Source organism: Danio rerio, chromosome 5, assembly GCF_049306965.1.
Source record: "Danio rerio strain Tuebingen ecotype United States chromosome 5, GRCz12tu, whole genome shotgun sequence".
Taxonomy (NCBI): domain Eukaryota; kingdom Metazoa; phylum Chordata; class Actinopteri; order Cypriniformes; family Danionidae; genus Danio; species Danio rerio.
In genome coordinates this window covers 30268039-30293322 of record NC_133180.1, presented here as the reverse complement: position 1 = coordinate 30293322, position 25284 = coordinate 30268039, and the positions used below count along the sequence as shown (strand labels likewise).

General features: G+C 36.6%; 1 protein-coding gene across 9 annotated transcripts; it reads right to left on the bottom strand.

The window, feature by feature from the left end:
* Positions 1-3: 3 nt before the first annotated feature.
* tsc1a (TSC complex subunit 1a) lies at positions 4-16381 on the bottom strand. Of its 9 annotated transcripts, none has more exons than XM_005171796.6 (22): positions 16104-16381; positions 14932-15129; positions 13230-13333; positions 12956-13108; positions 11352-11496; positions 11092-11246; positions 10932-11005; positions 10689-10849; positions 10122-10234; positions 8294-8456; positions 8090-8202; positions 7935-7992; positions 7781-7858; positions 7204-7684; positions 5972-6042; positions 5444-5616; positions 4606-4788; positions 4355-4465; positions 3568-3690; positions 3186-3373; positions 1771-1935; positions 4-1624 (listed from the first exon to the last, which is right to left on the bottom strand). In XM_005171796.6, the coding sequence occupies exons 2-22, from the start codon at positions 15038-15040 to the stop codon at positions 1132-1134; spliced, it is 3414 nt and encodes a 1137-aa protein (XP_005171853.2). In that variant the 5' UTR covers positions 15041-15129; positions 16104-16381; the 3' UTR covers positions 4-1131.
* Positions 16382-25284: the final 8903 nt, after the last annotated feature.

Genomic DNA, 25284 nt, shown 5'->3' with positions numbered 1-25284 from the left:
AGCTTTTTCTTGCAGATGGGGTCTGACCTGCGTAAGACAGAAATGAAAGAACATAATAGAGAGAAAATAAGCCTTCTGGCTTACAGCGAGCAGCTTCCTTTCAGAGTTTAGTGTGTTGAAGTATTGCAGTGGCCGTGTTTGTATACCATTAACACAAGAACATTCACCCGTCAGACACACCTTAGACCACAAAGTCATTCGGATTTCTCATTAGGTCTCAACTGGACAAATGCTTCAGCAGCAGCCTGACCCCGTGTTCTTCAAGGCTCTGACGGTCCTGCAAAGCAGCAATCTAAATCAGTTTATTATATATTCCCCATCATCATACCTTCGAGCTGGCATGAAGTGTTAGCGAAGTATTGCACTGGTGACTGGGCGCTACAATCCCAGCAAAGAACGTTAAATGCATAAAAATAAAATCTATTACTAGAAGTACAACACAAGACATGATCATTCTCTATAGGCCAAGCGCACAAAGCACTGCTATGGCATATGCCTCGATGATGAAATGTCTTTTGCGATTCTACTTCACCTATTCCACATAGCTTCTTTTTTGTTTTTCACATTTTTATCGGACTGACTGGTTGGTTTTTCAGAGGCATAATCTATTTACAGTGCTCCGCTTGCAATGATCATACTCAGTATTGTGCAAGTCACATTAGCTTAAATGAAGAAGTGACTTAAGCATTTTGCTTGGACAAATTTAGGAGGACTGGAAACTGAACGATACCATTACAGGAGCAAATACAGTGATTAAATCAATACATTTGCTGCAAAGTACAGTAAGGCCCAAATAACATCCAACCACCACGCAGTTAAATCACCACAACTGCTCTCTGAATACCCATTATAAAAAAAAAAATACTGAATTTCAATGAATTCATATTAGACAGGAGAAAAGTAAGCCATTTTTTCTTATGAAGACAAGATGATCTCTTGCCACTGTGGTGACTAAATGGCAACTGCCAAGCGAAAATGTTTTTTTTTTTTTTTTGGCCGTTTTGTAGTACAAGAGCTTTTAAAATGAACTAAAATGTTGCAAACCACTCTAACAAAAAGAGTAGTGAATACTAATACTGGGTCCAAAATGATCCTCTTTTATCTGCAGACGATGATGTCAGCAGTGTACAATCAATGCACATGGTGGGTCTCATTATAGTCCATGATCCGCAGATCCTGATGCCTCCTACTCTGAACATTATATGCCCGGGGTCTATCCATTGGCTGCAGGTCAAACTGGTCAGCAGCTTCCTCGGACTCCAAACTCTCTGTGGGGTCTGTGATTGGCTCACCTTTAAGATCCTTTGAGAGGCAGGTGAGGGTGGGCGAGTCGCCATCATAGTGGCTCTCACTCTTATTGCGGAACATTTCTCTGGCTTTCTTACCCAAAAAGCTTCTGGTGCTGGGGTAAGAGCCAACTGCAAAGGGTTGGCAGGGGAGGGAGGGAAATGAATGAGTAAGGGCGGAAAGATCTTCTTCCTGACTGCCATTAATGAGTGCTGTGGGTGTTTGAGGAGACGCTGCAGATATTTCACCATTGACACACACATGCGCCCCTTCCTCTCTTTTCATCAGGTCAGCCGGTAGAGATGGAGCAGATGGGCCTGCACTGTTGCCATTTGGCCTGAAATGGAAAAGAGAAATAGAATCATTCCACGATTCAGAAATCAATCATATTTATTTCTTATATTTTGCTCTGCAAAGTCTAAAATGCATTAAATGATCAGCCTTTGGAGGAGAAACAGCTGTGCGTGATTCAATGAAACGCACCTCTGGTTGGTGGGACTGCTGGGATCAGAAATGGGCTCTGCTGGTGCATTAGTTTTCAGGTTTTTGAGCTCTATCTTGCTATAGAGCTCAAGCAGCTCAGTTTGTAATGCCTGAGTGATGTTCTTCTGAGCCAAATACCTGTTTTCTGAAGCCTGCAGCTGCTCCCTGTAGAAAAAAAAACAGTCAAGAAATAAATTATTAAGTCGAAAAGCAAGATACTCTTGAAAAGATGAAATAGAACCTGATCTTTGGTATTCTGGAGATAAATACAGCACCACTTTACAATACCCATCATCATTTCATTACATCCAAACAAATAGATGAAACTAGATTTAGGAAACCGAACTGCAACTGAGGGTGCTTTCACACCTGCCTTATTTAGTTCGATTGAATCGCACTGGAGTTCGTTTTGGTACGGTTCGTTTGGGCAGGTGAGAATGCAGCAATCGTACTCGAGTGCGCACCAAAAGCGGACCAAATAAGCGTACCGAGACCTGCTTGAAGAGGTGGTCTCGGTGCGCATTCAAATGAACCCTGGAGCGGTTCGTTTGTGGTGAGAATATGATCCGCTTTGGACTAATTCAGCTGCTGTAGGCCGATGCGCTGTGCATTATGGGAAATAGAGGAAAAATATTTGTTGACAGCGCTTTACCAAGAGAGAGAGAGAGAGAGAGAGGGGGGAACATTACCTGATGGATCGTTGGTAATATTTACGCAAAATGACCATGTCGCAGTTTAGCTAAATTAATTCACGTCTCCTCCTGAAGTGACGAGCGATGCATTAAACACTGTTTTCCAGCCGCGGCCGCGCTTCATTTTTGTAATGTATAGTTTGTCTAAAGCAGGCATACAATCAGCCAGCGCAGTCGTCCCTCCAGAGTAAAAGGTTTTGTTTACCTGAGGGAGTTCATTGGCATTTTGAATTCTGACCAATCAATAAGCAGTTTAGGAACTATGTTTAACAACATCTGGCCAATGAGAGATGTGGATTTTGTCAGATGACTGCATTTTGGTTCGTTTCAACTGGTTCGGACCAAAGCCAGCAGTGTGGTGTGAAAACGACCCAAAGACGGCAGAAGATGCAACAATGTATCATTTATTACCCTTGGTCCGGACCAAAAGAAGCGAACTACAGATGTGAAAGCACCCTGAAACTGAATTGCAAATGATATCAAACCAAAATAAAAAATAAATTAATAAAAACAATTAAATTTTATATATCATTAAATAAATTGAGAAAAACGTAAATGTGTAGAATAACTTTTACATTAACTTACATTTTCATGGAGTCTGTAAAAATATATAAATATATCAATTGTACCATGAGGTTTGGTCTAAAAGATGTAGATTCAAACCGCAATTAGAAAATGTATTTCAATTTCAAAAGGACGATTAAGGCCATAACAAGCACATACGTGGCCTGTCGTTTGACATTGTCCAGCAGTTTCTTTTGCTCCCGGATGACTTGCTCTTTCTTGGTGAGTTGGTTCTCCAGGTCTGTGATACGCTGCTGTGCAGCCTCAAGTCTCTGACTCTGCTGAAGAGAGCTCTGCCTCAAACGCTCACCCTCCCGCACTGAAGATGCTTGCAGCATATTCAGCTCCTAACATTCACAAGAGATCAAATCTGAGTTGACCGGAGCAGATCAAACAAATTTTTGAGTCCAAAAGTTTAAAGTTTTTACCAATGAGTGTTAATGCCTTGAATAGAATTAAATGGACCACATTATATAAATTGCCATTTAACAATGTGGATAAAAATGGTCACATCTGGTAAACGCCTCAGTATCACGCCTACCTTGTGCGCCTCAGGGCCCAAGCGGTCAATTTCTTCCATGTATAACTTGTTGGCTTCACCCAAAAGCAGCAGCTGCTTATTCAGGAAAGCCATCTGCTGCTCCATGTTTTCACTATTGTTCAGCTGAGGTTAAATAAAATGACAAATTATCAACAAACAAGATATATATAAATAAATGACTAATTAGGCCTGCACAATATATAGTTTCAGCATCGTTATCGCAATGTACACATCCGCAATAGTCACATAATAGCATGTGAAATGTCCAGTCTTCATTATAGTTGAGCAGGTACAATAGTTTGTCTTTACTAAGTTTATCCATAACGTTGTAAAAGTTTGATCATCATTTTTAAAGCTGTGATGGTTATTAAGCATTTCAAGAGAGCTTAAAAAGCACAAGAAATTCTAACATTTGTAGCTTTAGATAACAAAGATTATTTATATTTAATTATCATATATCAGATGAAGACTAAACAATGCGTTTGATGATTCAAGTTCTGTGTCTGAATACTATATGAGAAAATCAGAAAACGCTGTTTATTTCATTTTCATCTTTGCTCTTTTGTATTTATCTCTGGTTGTAATTTGAATAGTATGCGTTACGTAGAATAACTTATAATTTAATAATTCTTTTGCCCCCCAAAAAGCAATTCAAGTTATCTTGTGAAATTGTATTTATCGCAAATTATATTGCAGAAAACAAAATATCACAATATAAATTTTTTCCAATACCGTGCAACCCTCACTGAAAAATTATTGTAATTTGGCTGATAGTGTTATACTTCACCTTGATAGATAGCTGGCTGAGCATGTGACCCATATTACACACTTTGTTATTGGCTTTCTGCAGTTCTGCCTCCATTTTGCCAGCCTTTGTCTGATTCTCCTGCAACTCGCTCTGTAAATTATACAATCCAAAACTCGTTTCAAACACTGATGTCACAATCTTTTTTATTATTCTCACAGCAAAATATTGGTGTACTGAGTGGTCAAGTTTAAACATGTAATTATTCAAGTTCTCAAGCACTATATGCTCACCTTTAGCACCTGCATCTTTGAGTAGTAGTCATTCCGCTCCTTCTGTAACTGCTGAATTTGAGTCTGTAACTGGTTCACGACAGCCTCTCTGTCTTCCTGTATGTGCACAGAGCGCCGCTGCTCCTCTTTCAGGCTTACCTTTACAGCCTGGATCTCAACTTCCTGAAGTTTGAGCTGCGTTTTCTGCCACACACACACAGACACAAAACATAATATTCATTAATATGAACATGCAAAATAAAAAGTACTGACCAGTAATTGAAGTTGTAAAGGCTCTCAGGTTTTTAAAGACTATTGTCATTAATTTCTACATTTTAAGAGTCTTAAAATGCTTCAGAATGGGTGTGGGATGTGATGAATTTAGCTAAAAGTGCTATTGCTTATTTGGGGGTTATGACCAGGGCCAGACGGACCCGGACGTTTTTTACCATTTCTGCAAAGAATTTTGGTAAAAATCTGCGGATTTTTGCAGATTTATTTTGGGGGTATCCAGCGGAGTATCATAACTAAAATCTTAATATATTAAATAAAAAGTAATAAATTAATGAATAAAAACTGAATAAATTCAGATTTACACATTTACTCAAGTTAATAAACATAATTAATGATGTTAATCCTTCCCTGGAAAATTATCATTCTATAGTGATTGCTGTTTGGCTACGGTACTAGAAGACGGGCTTTATTTACCATATAGCTATCATTGATTGGCTCCTAAACTAGAAAGCAGGGCTTTATTTCACCATATTGACAGTGACACTTTTCCCCATTCAAAAGTATGAAAGAGACACATCTTGTGTACTCTTTAGTCTTTGGTAATACCTCTAGTTTTACTCATTACCATGGAGTTATTTTGCTCTTCCAGTGCAGTAGTGTTGACGATGCGGCCAAACAGACGACGGTTACGAAGCGCATGTTGCTCTCTCTTATGTCTCTCATAAAGCAGCTGGTTATGCAGCAGCAGCAATTGACTGCGTAACATGTCTAGCTCATCCGACACTGCAGGCACAAGACCTGTAAAAAAAATACATTGCAGTCAATTGAAAGGTGCTGTGCTTTACTAACAAAACAGCTTCACATATTGTTAATTGAAATGCAGATTTTCATGTTTACAATCACTGTACTGATTTTTATTTCCATATATCATAAAGCTCCATTTCAACAGGGATTTTAATTATAGCTAATCAGGACAAACACAAAGCTTACTCTGAGGATTTGATAGTGAACTGCACAGAACAGTAAAGGAATTTGAAAGACAAAAGTAAATAAAGGAAAGCAACAAGAAAATGTAACAGGAAATGTTGGAGAAGGACAGTTGGAGGGCACAATTGTCTAGAGCACAGAATTAATTAGTAAAATGACTAAATACCTTTTCCTTTATTGCTATGCTGTTTACCTTTCAAGTGTGGGTCTGATGATTGGCTTGGAGAAGAGAAAGTTCTGTAAACAAAAAAGCAAACAAATACTCACAGTTCCATCACATTCAATACACTTTAAAACTTAGGGCTGGGCGATATTGCAAAAAAATTATCATGATGTTTCATATCATTCGGTATCGATAATAAATTTAACAAATAAATATCTTTTAACAATACATTTAGGAATATTAGGATTTTTTTTTCTTATTTAGCCACTTTATTTTCATGTACCAACATTACTAGGGCAAATAGTTGTAATAGTCAAAAACTAAATATTTAAACTAAATATCTGATCTCTTTACAATACAATAAACAAAAGTGTTAAAGAGACAAACTTGATAAAGAAAATATTACAAAGTGTGTGCAATTGTAAAGCATATACTGAATTAAAGCAAACTTTAAGGTAGATCAACATCTATAAGGTGTGAATAATATAGATACAGTAAACCTCAAACTCTGTTTTGTAAACAAAACAAATTATGATGATCCAATTTGAGCTTTTAAGTAAAGGATCTAACATCATTATTCAAATACATGCTGCAACATTACAAATTGTGTTGGTTGGATGACTACATTACCCCATGATCAAAACTCTTTCATATGTGTGCTAGTGGCTGGGTTGCAGAAGAAATTTTAATTACAATGTCCTCACTGCTCCTATAAGCCTAAACCCTAAGCTAACTGGCATTGCTTCTAAAGCAGGTCGCACACCAGAAGCGCCGCTCGGCGCCGCAACACGGCGCGTACATGACAGTTTAAGGTATCACACACCAGACGCGCACATTCGAATGATATTTAACATGAAACTAATCAGATGGCGCTCTGTGGCGCGGCTGAAAAATGAACTGCGTCCTGAGCCGTCGCCGGGCGCCGCCGACAGCCGCCGACTTGCGGCGCCGGTGTGTGTATCCTGATAGAAACCTGTTTAGAATTCTAAAATACATGGCGCTGCGTGGCGCTGCGTGGCGCGCCGCCGAGCGGCGCTTCTGGTGTGCGACCTGCTTAAGGCACTCGCTCAGCAGCCAAATTTTAATAGAACTATAGCCTTCATACACAAACTTCATACCAAACTTCTTTTTTGTCATTATTGACAACAGTGTTTGGTCAATAAATACCGATAACGATCTTAATTGCCTAGCCCTATTCAAACTTCATATTTGAATTCAGAAGAACAAAAGCATACCTCTTCAGCACTTTCCCATGGGTGTCGTGACCCTGCTGGATAACCCGGTCCAACACCTCCAGAGGGGAGGTGACAGAAAGATCCTCTCCTTCCATCTCATCTTGGTGATCTCTTTCTCCTTCAACCCTCCGAAAGGCCTCAGCAGTCTTCCTCTCCAAAAACAGAGATGCCACCTTCGGCAGGGCGAGGTCAAACAGCGGCTCATAAGGCATGGATTCTTTTGTGAGATCAGACAGAGAACATTTACTGTGCTTCCCATTTTCAATGGGGGTGAACGGCCAGAGAGACCTAGGAAGCTGCTGCTCTCCTGCTTTAGCCGAGCATTCAACCCTGTCTGGTGTGGATACCAAATTCTGCTCATGATTGGGATGAGATGAGAGAAGGGTGTCTAAGGAGCCAGAAAATGAGGATTCCAGACCAGGCCTAGATCCAAAGTCTAGTTTCCCATGTGTTAGACTCAAAATCTCCTCATTGATTGTATCTGGGGTAAAAACAAATATTGCACATTTTTGAGAGCAGAGCACATTGAAAACAAATGCATGCCTGAAAAAGTTGTGCATTATGTCATCACTCTCACCATCCTCTCGCTCCCCCTCTGTCCTTTTGACAATGTCAGAGAGCTGTGCCAACGACACTGGAGTCTTGGCATCACCTCCTAGAATAGCAAGATCGAAGCATTAATCAATGTTGATTACTCAAAGAAATAAGACTCTTTAAATCTTGTTTATTACCATTCTCACTGCTGTTATTAATACTTCTGGATGTGAATTTCTTCACCTCTTTGCACGTCTGAGCAGATGCAAAAAGAAAACAGTTTTCAAGAAAAACAATGCACACAGCATGAGTTAAATAAATAGCTAAGCAAATTCTTCAAACATCTATGCACCTTAGCCTGGGTACTGCTGGTGTTTTGGGCAGCCTGCCCTATTTCCTCTGAGAGCGATGGGAGAGGGGATGACCCCGAGGGTGTGGAAGGAGATAGAGTCCACTTTCCATCCCCTGCAACAAAAATAACCCCTGAAGCCATCTGAGACTGCAAACAAACAAACTGAGATATGCAGCTATGTAGATCAGAATGCATTTGGCTGACCTGGGGTGCTGGGGATCCGTCCTGAGAGGTGTGAGGCACTAAGTGAGATGTCAGAAACTGTGGTTGGGGACATTCCTCTAGAACTGGGAGGGGTGCTCATCCCACATATCGAGGAAGGGCTCCACAGCTCCTCCTTCATCCCTGAGGATTTGACCTCATCACTCTGTGGAGGGACACATTTATTTTATAAATTAACACATCAAAACAAAATTATGTTCTCATATCATTCCAAACACATACGACTTTTGTTCATCTTCAGAATACTAATCAATATATTTAACTAAACCTGAAAGATTTCTGTGCTTTTGTGAAAAATCAATTTACCCAGAACTCTAACACTGCTTATTTTCAAAGAGATTAAAGCTGTCCTGTTATGCTTGTTCAATTATTCAACCTTAGTTAGTGTGTAATGTTGCTGTGTATGCAAGAAAATATCTGCAAGGTTACTGAGCTCCAAGTCCACTCCAATGGGAGAAAACATTTCTCAAAAATACAGCCAACAGCTTGTTTGGACTAAACCACTTTTTCAGATATTATGACTTCACATAGATTATCTTTTACATAACTAACACCCACAGAATATACAGAAAAGGGTGAGATCTGTTTGATGACGGAAAAGAAGAGCTACATCTAACAATTGCTTCACACTACTGAACATGTACAAGCACAAATAACACCACAGCAGAACTTGTATATCGATCAAAGTTGCCTTAAAATTTTGAACACCCATTCTTGTCTAAGGACATTTTTTTGATCCACATCAAATGTTGACTTTCGTACATCATCGGCTTTAAACTTTGGTGGAACAAAGCTCCCTCGGGCTACATCTGTATGCAATAGTCCATAGCTCTGGGACAGCTATATTAATTTTGGATTATAGTCTATGTTGTGTTATGCTTACAAGACATTCTAACAACAGTATCTCCAGCAGAAAACATCCAGATATCCAAAGATACCGTTTTAAAGTGTAAAGAAATCTGTGTTTCTGAAACTAACGAAGACAGCAGAAGTCGATTATTTACCTTGACATGTTTATTGCTCCAAAATATTATAAATGTTTCTTAAAAATAAAATATTTTCTGAAATGGTTGGAAGAGATTCCACCAACAAAGGATGAGTGGATAACAATTGTAGATAATATGTTTGAAATGGAGAAACTCACCTTTTCTTTAAGACTAAACATGGATAAATGCTATAAAAATTGGTCAAAATGGTTTATATAAAAGAATATAGAAAACATATAATTTGCTAGGAAATGCTTTGCAATGAGTGCGAACCCCCCTCCTCCCCTTATTTATATTTATTTATATATTTTATTTTTATTATTACTTTTTTTTTTCAATACATGTACATATATAGGTATATTATATATGTAAAATATTTTGTTTGGACTGCACATTACAGATTGTAAAAGACTGAATCATATGGACTTGAAGGAAACTATGTTGGTGTTTATGCTTATAATACAGTACCTTTTACTGACGGGTTAGGGTGGGGGCTAATGGGAGAGTAACCTGCACTATAAAAACGACTGTATAAGAAGAATGTAATAATTGTATGTGATGCCTCTGGTGATCTGTTTGTTTCGTTATGTTAAAACAAATAAAAAACAAAAGTTTAAAAAAAAAAAATAATATTTTCTGCTCAAATGGGGAAAAAAACATTTTAAAATATTATATTTTAGAGCAGTAACCACAATACCGTGAAACCGTGATCTTTTTAACCAAGGTTATCATACTGTCAGAATCTTATACCAGCCTATGTCTACATTAGATAGCCTTGTATTTGTTTTGAAACAAAATGGATAATTTATTTGGAGGACACTTACTTGATTGTTGGGGGTCTGTGCGCTGGAACCTGAGTCTTGGGTTACAGTGAGATAAGGTTGTGATTTAGAGAGAGACTGACAAATAGCACCTATTGGTGTGACTGATGAAATTTCTGTTAACAGAACAGTACATAAGATCAGTATTCACACACACAAAACAATTATTTACCTATAAAAATGTACAACTTAAATAGTTTTATGACAAGAATTGAGTTGTTGCTATGTAGATTTAAACAGACCTATTAATAAGTGTTTAATTAACCCAGGTGTTTGCTTGATGGTCAATCTGACCCATCACAATGCTAATATTATGTTCTCCCCATTGATATCCAAGATTTTGTCTGACAAACCAGCCATACATAGGAGAAAAATTGAAGGAAAAAAAAAAAAAGTTGCAAACTGTGAACACGTCTTGTCATAAAAATCACCCTTAAAAAAAAAAAAAAAAAAAAAGCACGTTCAGTGGGATCGGCCCCTAAATTAGCAAAATGCCTTCAACTATTTTCAATAGTAGGAAGGACAACAGTACAGTAACAAAAGTACACCACTCATTATAAATGATTTTACCATGGAAACTGAGCTCTGAACACGATTGGCTATGGTGTACAGCGCGTCGCTGTATGTGATCCGCCAAAGAGGAGTAGCCCTCTTCAGATGATGCCTCTTTAGAATCCAGTGAAATTTTGGCACATTCAATCACAATATCATGTGGCTCAAATCTCTTCCATCTATACAGAATGAAAATGAGTAATTAGAACACAAAATGTCAACACAAAATAAAAATGAGTGTGAGCAATGATTTCATTTTACCTAATTGGATCAACCTCATAGTCTTTGGTTCCAGTGATGAGCTCAGGATGTATCCGAACATGTTCCAACATGGGCTGTTATAAAAGCAGAATGAAACTGTAGTGTTAAAACATGCTAACAATATTTTATTAATTGCGTGGTGAAAGAGATCAGTCCTCACCTTCACCACTTCCTCGAACGTGTCAACATTTTCCTTCATACTGTAATGGGCACGCAGGTACGAAACGAAATTACAAGGATACATGCCATATAAACGATGGAAAAGAGAGTACACGCTGGCATGTAGATGGACTGCAAACACTCCCTGAGCATGGCCTACAGGACGTAATCGTAGAAAGAGTACTGTGAGATCAAGCCATCTGGAAACAAAACCTATCCAAAAACTGAAGCCAAATAAAAAATGATTTGTAATGTTTATACCTGGATGACGTTGGTTCCAGGCAGCAAGACGTCCAAAGATATCAAAGTAGTCGCAAAGAAGTTGTTTGTTGGTTTGAGGAATCATGGGCATTAGAGTGATCAGCACCAGCACACCGGTTATGAGAACTACTACATCTGAGTCAGTCTGGAAGCAGAAATTAATCATAAAAATGTGAATGACTACCGCCACCATTCAAAAGTTTGAAGTCAGATTTTAAATTAGCTATTTTTACATTTATTTATTAGGCATGTACAGATACACTCAAGTCACAATTCTATACACATCTCGATACAGAAATCAATGTGATATTATCTCAATATCGTATGCTTTAAAAATAATAAAAAAAAATGCTTAATATTATATTATTTGAATTTCTCAAACTTGGGGTTGGGGACTTAAATAGACTTTAAATTGATCCTAGTCCTCAACAAACAGGATAACAATGACATCAGAATACAACCATTCAGAATTCTGAAGATGAATTATTGATTATGGTAGACATATGCGTGCACTTTTTCATGGACTACATATGACTAGATAATTTTTTACTGGTAAAATCTGATTTTTAACAGAAAAGTAGCAAACAAACAACTCTTAGGGTTTGCTATGAGATAATACACCACATTAAGTGTAGTAATCACACCTCTATAGCCATTTAAATAATGTGTGTGCTTTCACACAGAGTGCCACTTCAGCCACTGCTGCGCATGTCTGTGTCACATAAAAAAAAAATACTACAGTGAGGTCTTATAAAGTGAAGCAGCTCTGTGCAACAAACTGAAAGTTATTTACAACTTTAATGCTCTTTATTCACAGTTTAGGCAACTAGTTCTTAGCATTCTTAGCACAGAAACTGACTGCCTCGTTTGCATGCACTCATCTCTCTCCATGTTAACCAAACCCAAGCACTTCAGCACCCATGTGATTTTACTGCCATGAATCATTATTAAAATTAAACAGTAAACTAAATGATTAAAATTATTCAAATATTGTTTACATCAGCGGATTTTAATTTAAAAAACAATCTCTATAGTACGATGTTATACCTTTATTATTCACAATGTTTTTCAATTTAATACTTTTATTTAGCATGGCACATTAAATTTATCAAATGTGGCATTTATTTATTTATTTATTTTTTTATTTTTTTACACAAGAACAATATTATTACTATTAAAATTGTCTGTTTCAAATAAGTTCTTGATAATAAAAAGACAAAAAAAACACTCAAAATTAAGTAATGCAATTCAACATTTCTAATAAGAAATGTTTCTAGAGCATCAAATTAACTAATTACAATTATTTAACAATGTTTACATGCACGTTCTTAAGCCAATCATGCTTTCTTACATGTTTAATGTCATGTAAACAAGCTAGCCGGATTTATTTTATTGCTTAAAGGTCAAAAATGACTTGAACATAAATCCTTTTTTTAAAAGACATCTTAGGGAATAACATGAGGTGAACAAATTATAGTTTGAATGTATGGAGGAAACACCCCTTTAATAAATTTTCAGTATTCTTTTTCTAATGCATCTCAGATCAAAATAACGTGCACTGATAATATTATGCAGTAACACTTCAGTGGCCTTTATTTTGGTACCTTGAGGCATTTGAGCAGCGAGACAAGCAGAGGGAAGCGTGCGATCTTGTGGATCCATGGTGGCTGTTTGCGAACAACATGACCAAGGAGGGTGATGGTGGAGAGACGACAGCTCTGCTTGCCCATGCATTCATTCATCTTATCTAAAAGATACTACAGAAAAAAACACACACAAATAAAAAATAGTCCATTATTCATCAGTCACAGATGTTCTGAAATCCAGGATGACATTATTCAGCTAAAGAATACTTATAATGGTAAGCATTTTTCTCACCTTATCATGAGGCTCCCGGACAGAAGACAGGATGTCCACAGCTTGAGATGAGTTTGTCTGAAGGAAATAGTCTACAAGGCTATTCAGCAACATGGTCCCTTTATCTACAGAAAGAAATGAAAAGAATATTTAATACATACTTTAAGGGAGTTTTCACATTTCAAAAATTATATATTTGGTCCCGCTTAGCTTATTAATGTAGACTGGACTTTTTTTTTATAAAAAAATTGACATGTGCTGGACTAAAAGTGCTCAATGAATGTGCACGTAACGATACTTTTATCAGCTTGGAACTTGTAAAGAGCTTCAAGTCAAAAAACAGTGGCAGCAATTCCTCTGAAAAAGATCACACATAATTACTGAATATTGCCTGTCTTACTTGTAAAGCTGCTTTGACACAATTTGAATTTTATCAAGTGCTATGGTAACTAAAGTCAAGAGAGAAAGAGAGAGAGAGAGAATTTTGAGTTTATTGCCATATCAGATTCTATGGCTATGTCATGGCAAAAAAAGATCAAAGTTTAACACATTTATAAACAACACCTTTCTATAATTGTAAAAAAAAATATTCTAACAACTAAAAGTGATCAACAGCAAAATAATAAACAAGGCAAAATACATAAATAATAATAAACAAGATAAAAAAAAATCTAAAACTGTTATTTAAGGGTTACTTTTGATAAAAAAAGTACAATATTAGAAGGATTCACATTTAAAAATATTTAAAGTCTTTCCAGATAAAAATTGTTGTCTAATAACATTAGAAATCGGGCATTCCACAAGAAGATGTTTACTAGTTTGGCTTCTGTTGCAATATTGACATTTTGGGGGTTCTTTTCCTTTGAGTAAATGTTCATGTGGAAGTCTTGTGTGTCCAATACGGCATCTTCTGTAAACAATCTCATCATGTCTTGAGTTAATAAACTGAAATAATAACTGGATTTTGTTCCTATTTTAGGCCGGATTTCAAAAAGTTTATTTTTTGAGTACTGATCCCATTCTGCTTGGCATTTGTTAAAAATGTAGCCTTTTAATAGTGGCTTTAAATCTGAAGGTTGGATTTTGCACTCCATTTATCTTTCCGGTTAGGGCTGTTTTGGCAGCTTTATCGCTTGTTCATTTCCAAACAGTCCAACATGTGCTGGGATCCAGCAGAAAACTATATTATAAAATGTTCTCTGTAGTTCATTCGCTTTGATAAGAATGTCAATAATGATGGGGTGTTCCAGTTTAAAAGAATTCAATGTTTGTAGACAAGACTCAAAAAGTCAAGAAGCCATGCTCCAAACTGTAATGTTATGAACTGTAATGACCAACAACATGATTAATCATCATGACTTGGAAAAAAAACAGCTATGTTTGAGCATTCTGTCCTATATATGGTCATATCTCATGACATCATTAATTATCTTTAGATGTTTAGATGTAAAACTCAGAGGTGGACTGATGTCTGTTGCACACATCACGGTAGAATGGTAGTGTTCACACAAATTCAAATGAACCACATTAAGTGACATCGAAGCATGGCTTGTTTTAATCTAATCTCTAAATACACCCTAAATGCATCCACTGATGATGACAACAACTTACAAACCTACCATCATTTAAGTATTAAAAATAATAGTTTGAACAAGAACAGTGTTGCAAATTTCTATTTGACCCATGCACTCAAGGTATTCTGTAAACACAAGAACAGACCAACCTGCACTGAGAGTTTCCTGCAGCAGGGTTTTGACCTGTTCCAGCTCATGTAGGTCAGTGGACCCCAGAAGAGGGATGAGGTCAAACACACTTGGCTGCTCTTTGGCCATAGTTTTGCAGGACAGTGGGCAGGACTGATGCCTTTGTCACAGCAGAAATCGATGTCCTGTGGTGTCAGCATGGGGTGCCTATGTATGAACTGGTGACCCAAAATAAAAAATAAAAACATTAATGTGACTAAAAACAAACTTTCAACTAATACACACTGCCCGTCTTTAAATATAGCACGGCATGTACAGTAGGAATATTCAGTTTACAACATATACAACAAGAAAATGCTGAAGTGTGCTAGTAATACATACTGATATTATATATAAATAATGGAAACAGAGTTTTTAATGATGTATGCAACAGCAATAGCATGTTTTGGACCAATGCACTAGCAATAAGATTCTAGAAAATGTTCTCTAATTTTCAATACCAACACCATTTTAGCATATTCACAGAAAATAGCATGACTTTTGAACATATACTACTATGTACAATACCGTGTTTCCTGTCTGGATATATACTGTGGTGATTTATGGAGTAAGTTACCACATAAATATCATGCTATCATGCAAAATACAACGAACAGGATATTCATTCATCAACATGGAATAACCACACGATACCCGAACAGCAAAACAAAAGCAATATTTTGCAAGTGTAATCTTGACAATGCAGTCGTGCATGAAGTCCAAAAAATGTTGTCTAAGTAGTAAGCTCACTGTGTGTTGAGACGTAGCCTTAGTGAAAATCAAATGTAGCCTGTCATGCTTGGATTCAGTCTTACTTGCGAACAAACAAGCTGAACTGCGAACGTTCATAAAGACTTGAGGCCAAATAATATGAGTAAGTCTTCGCGAATACACACCGTAATGAAACTAGACACAATTACCTCAGTCTTAAACTGCATTAAGCGTTAAACCCACTGAAAAAGCAGTTGTTGTAAACGCCGTAAATTACGTGACAGCAGTGCATTTATCACTGAAGTCTGACAAGCTAGGGCTTCAGCTCTGCTTCACGTCCATGACACCTTCTGCAATCTGCTTTTACTAAACCCTGACTTACTAATAAGACAAATATAGCACATTAAACAATCACCAGGTGCCTCAAAAAACTGTTTATTACCGTATAGAGAGTGCGAACTTCATACAGTCGCCATCTTGAACACCTCACGACCTTTTACACTACTGAGCTGTTTGCGCAGACGAAAAACTTCTATTGCTAACGAGCCCCGCGCGAGTGCAATCCAGAGATGAGGATTTATGGTTGATGTTTAATTATAGAAAGGATACTGACCGACTCCTCCGTCTCGCTGTCACAAGATCACGGCATGAGTGGCAGATAGGTGTGAAGTGCTGCTGTGCAATGAGAGCTAGCTAAGCATGTAGCGGCTTCAGCGTGACAGAATCGCACAGCGCATGCGCGGCCTTTAAAGGACAAACATGTTTATTTGCAAACAGCAAGCAGTGTGAGTTTTCTTAATTTACATTGCCATTAAAAAAACGAGCAGTTTGACGTTCCTAATATCATATTCTTGCTTAATTCCTAAACTTATTTCAACTCAAAGTGACAGTGGACATGGCAAACAAATCTAATAGGCTACTATGTAAACAGAAATGATAACATTTGCAATGGATTTTTTAATAACATGTAATAGAATTTTAAAAACGACGTAAAATAATACTAATAATTTTATAATATTAATTACTATTAATATATTGTTATATTACAACAATTATTGTTATTTATATTATCACTAATACATTATTTTAGATTTTATTTAGTTTTTTATCCTACATCCTATTGCATTTTAAAGGGTACAGCATATTATTATTATTAATTCATTCATTATGTGTCTTTTTGGCTTTATTAATCTGGGGTCCCCACAGCAGAATGAACCTCCAACTTATCCAGCACATGTTTTACGCAGCGGATGCCCTTCCGGATGCCTACTCATTCACACTCATACACTTTGGACAGTTTAGCCTACCCACTCCACCTGTACCATGTCTTTGGACTGTGGGGGAAACCGGAATACCTGGAGGAAACCCACGCGAACGCAGGGAGAACATGCAAACTCAACAAAAAACGCCAACTGACCCAGCCAAGGCTCGAACCAGCGACCTTCTTGCTGTGAGGCGACAGCACTACTTACAGCCCCACTTTATGCATCACCTTATTATTATTAATGTTATTAATTTTATTATTATTATTATTATTATTATTATTATAACAGAAAAGTTTGTTGTTTCTCATGAGCAGGAGAGGCTTTAGTAATTTGGGGGCCCTAAGCAACTCCAGCATTTAATTTTTATTTATTTTGCAGTTTTTTTTCTATCATTCAATCTTCTTTTCTACGTTTTATCTTAATGTAAGTTTCACATTTTAAATAATTACATGTCTTAAAATGAATTTACAAAAATAATATAAATAAATTTGACTGCTGGACTGCTCCATGGTTGAGGGAGGTGGATATTGTTTTTTAATAATATAACTATTACATACCATTACTTTATATTATAATAATATTATGTTTTATTGTATATTAAATAATATTTAATTACGCAAAAATATTAGTTTGACTCTCACTGAACAAAATACGATAGAAAATTATGTTATAGTTTATAGGTATAATTTATACTTCTAGATATTTATAGGAAGCCTCCAGATGTCCTCGGGCCCCAAGTGGATGCTTGCCTTGCTTATTGGTTTAATCTGCCCTGCTCATGCGACTAAACTGTTAAAACATTTTTTTAAGTGTTAAATTTAGTGTTATGTTTATATTTAATTGCTAAAACATTTTGTAACATATTTAGAATTATAATAGTATATCAAATTCACAGTTCCTATTTACTGTTTGCATTTGATAAGAAACAATATGTGTATATCTAATATTAATAGCATATAGGAATCCTTACAAACAAAAAAGATGTAAGAATTATGTATGAATTGTGAAGAACGCTATAATAATTGTGAAGAGATACAAACATCTAAGTCAATGCAAAAAAAAATTACAGAATTAATCTAACAAGTCCATTCAAAAGTCTAATGCTTGTTTCTGGGTGAACCGCCATTTTCTTTCTGCTGTGACTATCTTCTCCAAGTGCAAACAAACCAATTTGTACTAAGCTCTTTTGTCAGTGATGCACAGTGTAATTATAGACTGCTAAATAGTATTAATTAGTCTTTTGAGGTTGCTAATGCATATCTGATTTATTCATTATCCAAAGGAGAATATCAAAAAAGCTACATCTAGCACCCTTACAGAATTTACAGTGACCTGTTCCAGTGCAACACATACAATAATGAAAAACATGGACATTGAGATGAACCAGGTGCAAACCCAGATAACACTGCAGCTTCATGCTGATGTGCCAAGTTTACTGACATGTTGTGATAATGGTGTACTGTATTCACTGCCATGAGCTAAAATTAATCCATCTCTCCTGCTCATTGCTTTTCTTCAGCATGCCTGCTCACACTCCTAGATCCCTTGGGTGATGCACTAGTGGTCTGGCAAGCCCTTTGCCACTTCACACAAGTATTATCAAAACCCTTAGAGCAATTGTATTCATTATTGCCATTAGAGCTTTAGTGATAATTTCAAGTGGTGCTCGCTGCAGAGCCATTTGAGGAGAGGTGAGCTCCAGAGAGGGGGAGCTTAAGCTTGAGCTCCACCTTTTTTGCACTTCTTCTACGAGTGATGTCACTGGGGGTAGGGTTAGGGGTGGGGTTGGTGTACGCATTAAAACAGCTTACAGGAGGAGGAGCGACAGCTCATGCTCCCCCTCTCTGGAGCTCACCTCTCCACAAATGGCTCTGCAGCGAGCACCCTCTCGATAATTTAGCGTGCATATTATAAATGCACTTTGAGTCTGCTGTTATTTACATCGCTGCTTCCTTTGAAAAAAAAGTCAATACATGAGCATGTTAAAATCATATGTTTAACTTACATATATGTAAATATATAAATATGTGATTTTGGAAGATTTTTAGGACAGACCAGTAGAGATCTTTTGGTATGTGGTGCAAGCGAAAAATTTGCATCATGGATGTTCAGCAAACCAATCTACAGCAACTGTGTGGTGCAATCAGGTCAGTTTGGGCCAAAATCTCCAGGGATGTTTTTAAAACGTGCACAACACATGACAACAAATGTTTTTGTTACTTAAACATCAGTTTTCCATTTTAATTTAAGTAGTATATTAAACTTTGTTTAGTGTGAAATGAATTTGATTACAGTTTAACTGACTTTTTTTAGTCAGTTTGACTGATGTACGGTGAGAGAAATGAAAGGTTTATATACTGTACTACATGTACTAAATATTTTTATTCTGACCCTTTAGAACCTCTAGGCACCCTTTCAAAAGGGGTGGTTCTCTGAGGAACTTCAAGGGTTCCTGGAGGGACCCTCTTATTGAAAATAACCAGAACCCCCTTGAGTGATTTGAAACACCATTTCCCAATTTCATTTTTAAATTTATTGTTAATGCAAACATGTTTTAATCTAAGCATGTGTTTATTGATGAAACAATACATTCTATTTTCAAAAAATAATAACTTTTATTAATCTATATACATCACAATTACATTTACAGAATTTAATAATAATATCATATTTTAATGCAAACAATCAAATTTAAATAATGTCTAGAAGTAACAGCCAACAACATCTTCAGCTGTCCACTGCTTCACATTGGAGGTGTCCACATGAAAGTAAATTACAGAGTAGTTGAACTATGAAAATATGAAGACAAAAGAAAAATCCCCAAAATGTAAACTTCTCAAATATCTGAGCACACTTTTTAAATATTTTTATTGTTTCAGAAAAATGTGATACATATTGTGATACAAAGTATTAGTAACCAAATACCACCTCAAAAACCAACCAAAAAGAACACCCACCCCATCCCGACAGAGCCATAAAAATATTTATACACATAAAAAAATAAGTAAATAAAATAATAATAATAAAAAGCCAAAAAAAATTAACACTTGCATTCCATTGAAAGTGGAAAACATATTAAAGTTAGTCATAACAAACACAGCGCACATTAAAACAAATAAAGAAAGAAGTCCCAAATCTTGTAAAATATGTGCTTTTTTTATTAAGTCAATCTTTCCATTGCTATACAAGAAGAATTAATTTTTAATTAACCATTAGTTAATTAAAAACACATTAAATAAACAGAACATTATATGGATGAGTTGTAAAATTAAAAGAAATTATGCCTGAAGGTCAAATATTGTTTTTGGACTCACTTTAAGTGACCTTTGAGTTACAGAAATCAATTACAGATGTAATTACAAGTAGATGATTAAAAAAGTTGAATTTTCAACATCAAAATTCGACAGAGCAGATATCAGTTCCCATAATGCAAATTACCACCCTAAATAAATAGAAAACACATTTTGCAAGGGCAAGGGCATCTGCTGCATAAAACAAATTGTGTCTGACATTGCATCCTTGAGCGATTCAATCTCAGCTCATCATAAAGACTGCATACTATTGGGATAAGTTGGCAGTTCATTCCGCTGTGGCGACCCCTGATTAATAAAGGGACTAAGCTGAAAGAAAAATGATGAATGAATGAGAATGTAGTTACAGAAATGTTTGCCGTAGCTCATGTTAACTAATGCAGCTAGGTTTTTTTGTTGTTATTTGTGTATACAGTTTAAAGTCAGTGAAACATTTTTCAATGTTTATAAAACACATCATTGTCTGTTTTCATTTATACATTCATTCATTCATTTTCTTTTTGGCTTAGTCCCTTCATAATCAGGGGTCGCCACTGCAGAATGAACCGCCAACTCATCCAGCGTATGTTTTACGCAGCGGATGCCCTTCCAGTCACAACCTAACGCTGGGAAACACCCATACACTCATTCACACACACATACACTTCGGCCTATTTAGCTTATTCAATTCACCTGTACTGCATGTCTTTGGACTGTGGGGGAAACCGGAGCACCCAGAGGAAACATGCAAACCCCACACAGAAAAGCCAGCTAACCAACCCGGGGCTCGAACCAGCAATGTTCCTGCTGTGAGGCGATCGTGCTACCCACCGTGACGCCCAAGTTTTATAGGCTATTTATGTATTAAATATCAAATCAATGAATAAAATCTCATTTTTGCTTTCATAAAATTAAAAACTCAACCGTTAGCTAAGTGTGCTCTCCTGAGAATGCAGATCACGTTTCACATTTGTCGAATGCTTAACTCGCATCCTCAAGACACACTTGAAGGTCTTTGATTACACCGTTAGATGGAGCTGTTTCTCCGCCGCACAGCTCGGTTTCTCCACTCCACAACAGCATTAATTTGAATGCATCTAGCATGAATCAAACATCAGTGTGTAGTGGAATACAGTAAATAATATATATTTTAATGTAGACTATCAGGAGGGCTGATCTATATTTTTCTAGCTTCACAATTAATCTTGCGGCCTTTTGCAAATTTCCTGCAAGCATTCTGCAAATAAAAAGAGCTTTACTAGGAATTAAGACTCTAAACCATTATGCATTGTGCTGCAAATGGCTCTGCCCTGAAGCTCTGCTAAATTCTGAGTGGCAGAGAAAAACCACAAGGTTTTAAATGTTGCATGCACATATAGTGTGTTTCCTGCCTTGTATGCCACTAACACTTCACGGTTTAATTCCAGGCAACCTCCTTTGGATTTATCGAAATGCGTGTATGTCAGAAGAGATAAAAACGTTGGGCTGAATCCTATTTCCTTCCGTGCTAATAGCACCATTACAAGGCCGTGTGTGTTTTTGTTGTACTGGATAATTATCTGGAAAAAGCCTCTTCATTAGGCACGGTTGAGAATAATTAAACAGACATTTTGGATAGGTTTTTCTGCGTGTGGTAAAACGATTTCAATTATGCATGCAAAGAGCCACATGCTTCCAAAAAAAGTTGATGAAGCATGCAGCAAATGAAAAATAACTAATGTTATTGCTTTGTTTTTAAGCTATACTCAGAATATATAAATATAAATACGCTTCAACATCAAATAATGTGTGCAAAGATCCAAAGTGTTGTCCTTATATACATATATGCATTGTGTTGAGCTTGCATTTGAGTTTGTGGAAGAGATACATATCAGGGTTATGTCCCACTGAAATCACGTTAACAAGCAAGCAGCGCAGCATGTTTTATACAGTGCATCACCACTGCATGATCCAAACTGACACTTTGGGAGCTGAGAGCCAGTTTGAGAGTAACTCTGCTGGTATCATTTATTGAGAGCCTGAAGCATCTCACTAGCGTTTTCGGCTGCCATCTCCTCTCACCCACATTCCCTAGTCCTGCATAGATCCACACTTCAGTGCTCAGTGTATTGCTGTCTAATGATTGCAATTTTTTTAATGAGTCCACAGATCACATAACTTCATTGTGCAGTGAATCCCGTCTAAGGTAACGGATAACAAAAACAAAAAAGCAGTAGGCTTGTACTGGAATGAAGGCTGATGATTATTTGATTTGTGCATATCCTGCCCTGCTGTTGTTTGCGCCTGCACTCAAGTGATGTCACGTTTTAATCCCCCTCTGCATGTGTTGGTGGGTGTGTGACTAATATGCAAAGCATGGTATGTAGTATGCAGTATGTGACTCTCACGCTTCATATTTATGTTTTTGGTGCAAACAGTCAGTGTGGACAGTGTAAATGTCATCTATTTAACTGTGAACTAATATTGTTTATAGGGTGGAATCTCAGGCTATGGCTGGGTTGAATGTATACTTGTATGGCTACAGAGGATGACAATCTGTGAAAAGAATAGGACATGATGTACTGTATTTACAAGTGTTACACTTGGATTTGTACTTTTGCATTGTGTATTGGTGCATTTCTAACATTGTATTGAATGGGTCCAAAACTGTGACGGCATGTGTCATAAAAAAACACAGTATTAAAAAAAAAATAAAATAAAATATATATAATATATATATATATATATATATATATATATATATATATATATATATATATATATATTTATATATATATATATGTGTATGTGTGTGTGTGTGTGTGTGTGTGTGTGTTTGTGTGTGTATATGTATACCTTCACCGGGGACTTTATCACGTACACCTGTCCAACTGCTCATTAACGCAAATTTCTAATTATCCAATTACATGGCAGGAACTCAATGCATTTAGACATGTAGACATAGTCAAGACAGTCTGCTGCTTCAGAATGTGAAAGAAAGGTTACTTCGAACATGGTATTGTTGTTAGTGCCAAATAAGCTCGTCTGAGTACCTCAGAAACTACTGACTTAGTGAAATTTTTACACACAACTATCTCTATGGTTTACAGAGAATGGTCAGAAAAAGTGACAAATCCAGCGAGCAGCAGTTCTGTGGGTGCAAATTCCTTGTTGATATCAGAGGTCAGAGAAGAATGGCCAGACTGGTTCGAGCTGATAGAAAGGCAACAGTAACTCAAATAAGCACTCATTACAACCGAGATATGCAGAATCTCGATTTCTGCTGCGACATTCGGATGGTAGGGTTAGAATTTGGGTGCAACAACATGAAAGCATTGATCCATCCTGCCTTGTTGTAATAATGGTTCAAACTGCTGGTGGTGTAATAGTGTGGGGGATATTTTTTGGCACACTTTTTATGCCCATTTGTACCCATTGAGCATCGTGTCAATACCACAGCCTACCTGAGTATTGCCGCTAACCATATTCGTCGCTTTATGACCACAGTGTACCCATCTTCTGATGGCTACTTCCAGCAGAATAATGCGCAATGTCATAAAGTGTGAATCATCTCAGACTTGTTTCTTGAACATGACAATGAGTTCACTGTACTCAAATGGCCTCCACAGTCACCAGAACTCAATCCAATAGAACATCTTTGGGATGTGGTGAAACGGGAGATTCTCATCATGGATGTGCAGCTGACAAATCTGCAGCAACTGCGTAATGCTATCATGTCAATATGGACCAAAATCTCTGAGGAATCTTTCCAGTACCTTGTTGAATCTTCGCCATAAAGAATTAAGGCAGTTCTGAAGGCAAAAGGTGCCCAACCTGGTACTAGTAAGGTGTACCTAATAAAGTGTCCGGTGAGTGTATATGTCTATATTTACCTGAGACTTTTAGCTCAATAAACCCCTAATTTGCTGCTTATTTATACTAAAGTTGGGTTTTGATGTTACCATTTATTAGTATTATAACAGAAATTTAAAATAATAGAAATTTCAAATGTCCTTAGTTCTCAAAAATAAGTTATCATTTATGGTTTCAGAATCTTTAATATCCTTAAAACATTTTTATTTTAGATCTGAACCTTTCACTAAAGCTGTTTGGGGAACCAAAAAAAAAAAAAAAGATTCCTACATCACTGTAAAACAAACAAACATTTTGGTTCTACCTGCACTTTGTTCTATTGTTTTCCCTGTAACTACAGTGTTGCCAAGAGCAAACTAGATAAATAATAACCTACAGATAGATGCTTGCTGTTCCCAAACAAACCTTTAAAATCAGCATTCCACCCATGTCTGACTTATATTGCAGTTTTTCTATCCATTATAATGAGTGATGTTCTTCCAGTCGGCAGTAATGATGTAATCTAAATGCAACATCAAAACGAAGCATTTTTCCCCGGTGACGCCTGAATACATATTTTATTTTTGATATTTAATTTTAATTTTCCTAAAATACTTTTTAGTGCAAACCTTAAAATGCATAATTAAACATGCAAAACACAGTTTTGCTAATTGTAAGTTACTGTGTGTGGAAAAAAAAATAAACACTTGCACCTCAAGCTGGAGATGCTTGTTTCCTTGGTAACGGGGGTCTCGTTGAATTTCTCCATTGCACTTCAAGGCGCTTGTTCTGGTGCTCTCTATGGGTGATAGATGGAGACCAGCTCTCATTGATTATTTTTATGAGGAAAAAAAACATTTTCTCTGGTATAAATGAAAAGAAAACAAGAATATCGACAGTACGGCGTGTACATGATGATTATAATGAGCGCAGTATATAAAAACGCCACGGATTTATCAGTTTGTCATTTGTCTTCCACATAGACGAAATGGGTTATGCGTACTAAATTAACTTATAATGTGTCATATTTAAAGAAATTATAGATTTAAATGTGACCAACAGATTAATGTAAAAGCATTGATGACTAAATTAATAAATCAGCCTGTCCGCTTATTAGTTGTCTCCGCGCTCTGAGAGAAAATAATAGTTGTTGACGAACAAACATATACATGTATAAACGAAAAACCATCTGCTTAATCCATTTTCAAATATGCAAATTGCTATTTACACAAAACTA

Coding starts and splice junctions, on each gene's coding strand:
- tsc1a (XM_005171796.6), bottom strand. CDS start 15,040: ATGGCCAAAGAGCAGCCAAGTGTGTTTGACCTCATCCCTCTTCTGGGG. Junction 13,334..14,931: donor GCAGGAAACTCTCAGTGCAG/GTTGGTCTGTTC, acceptor TTCTTTCTGTAG/ATAAAGGGACCATGTTGCTG. Junction 4,789..5,443: donor AAGAGCAAAATAACTCCATG/GTAATGAGTAAA, acceptor TGTGTGTGGCAG/AAAACGCAGCTCAAACTTCA.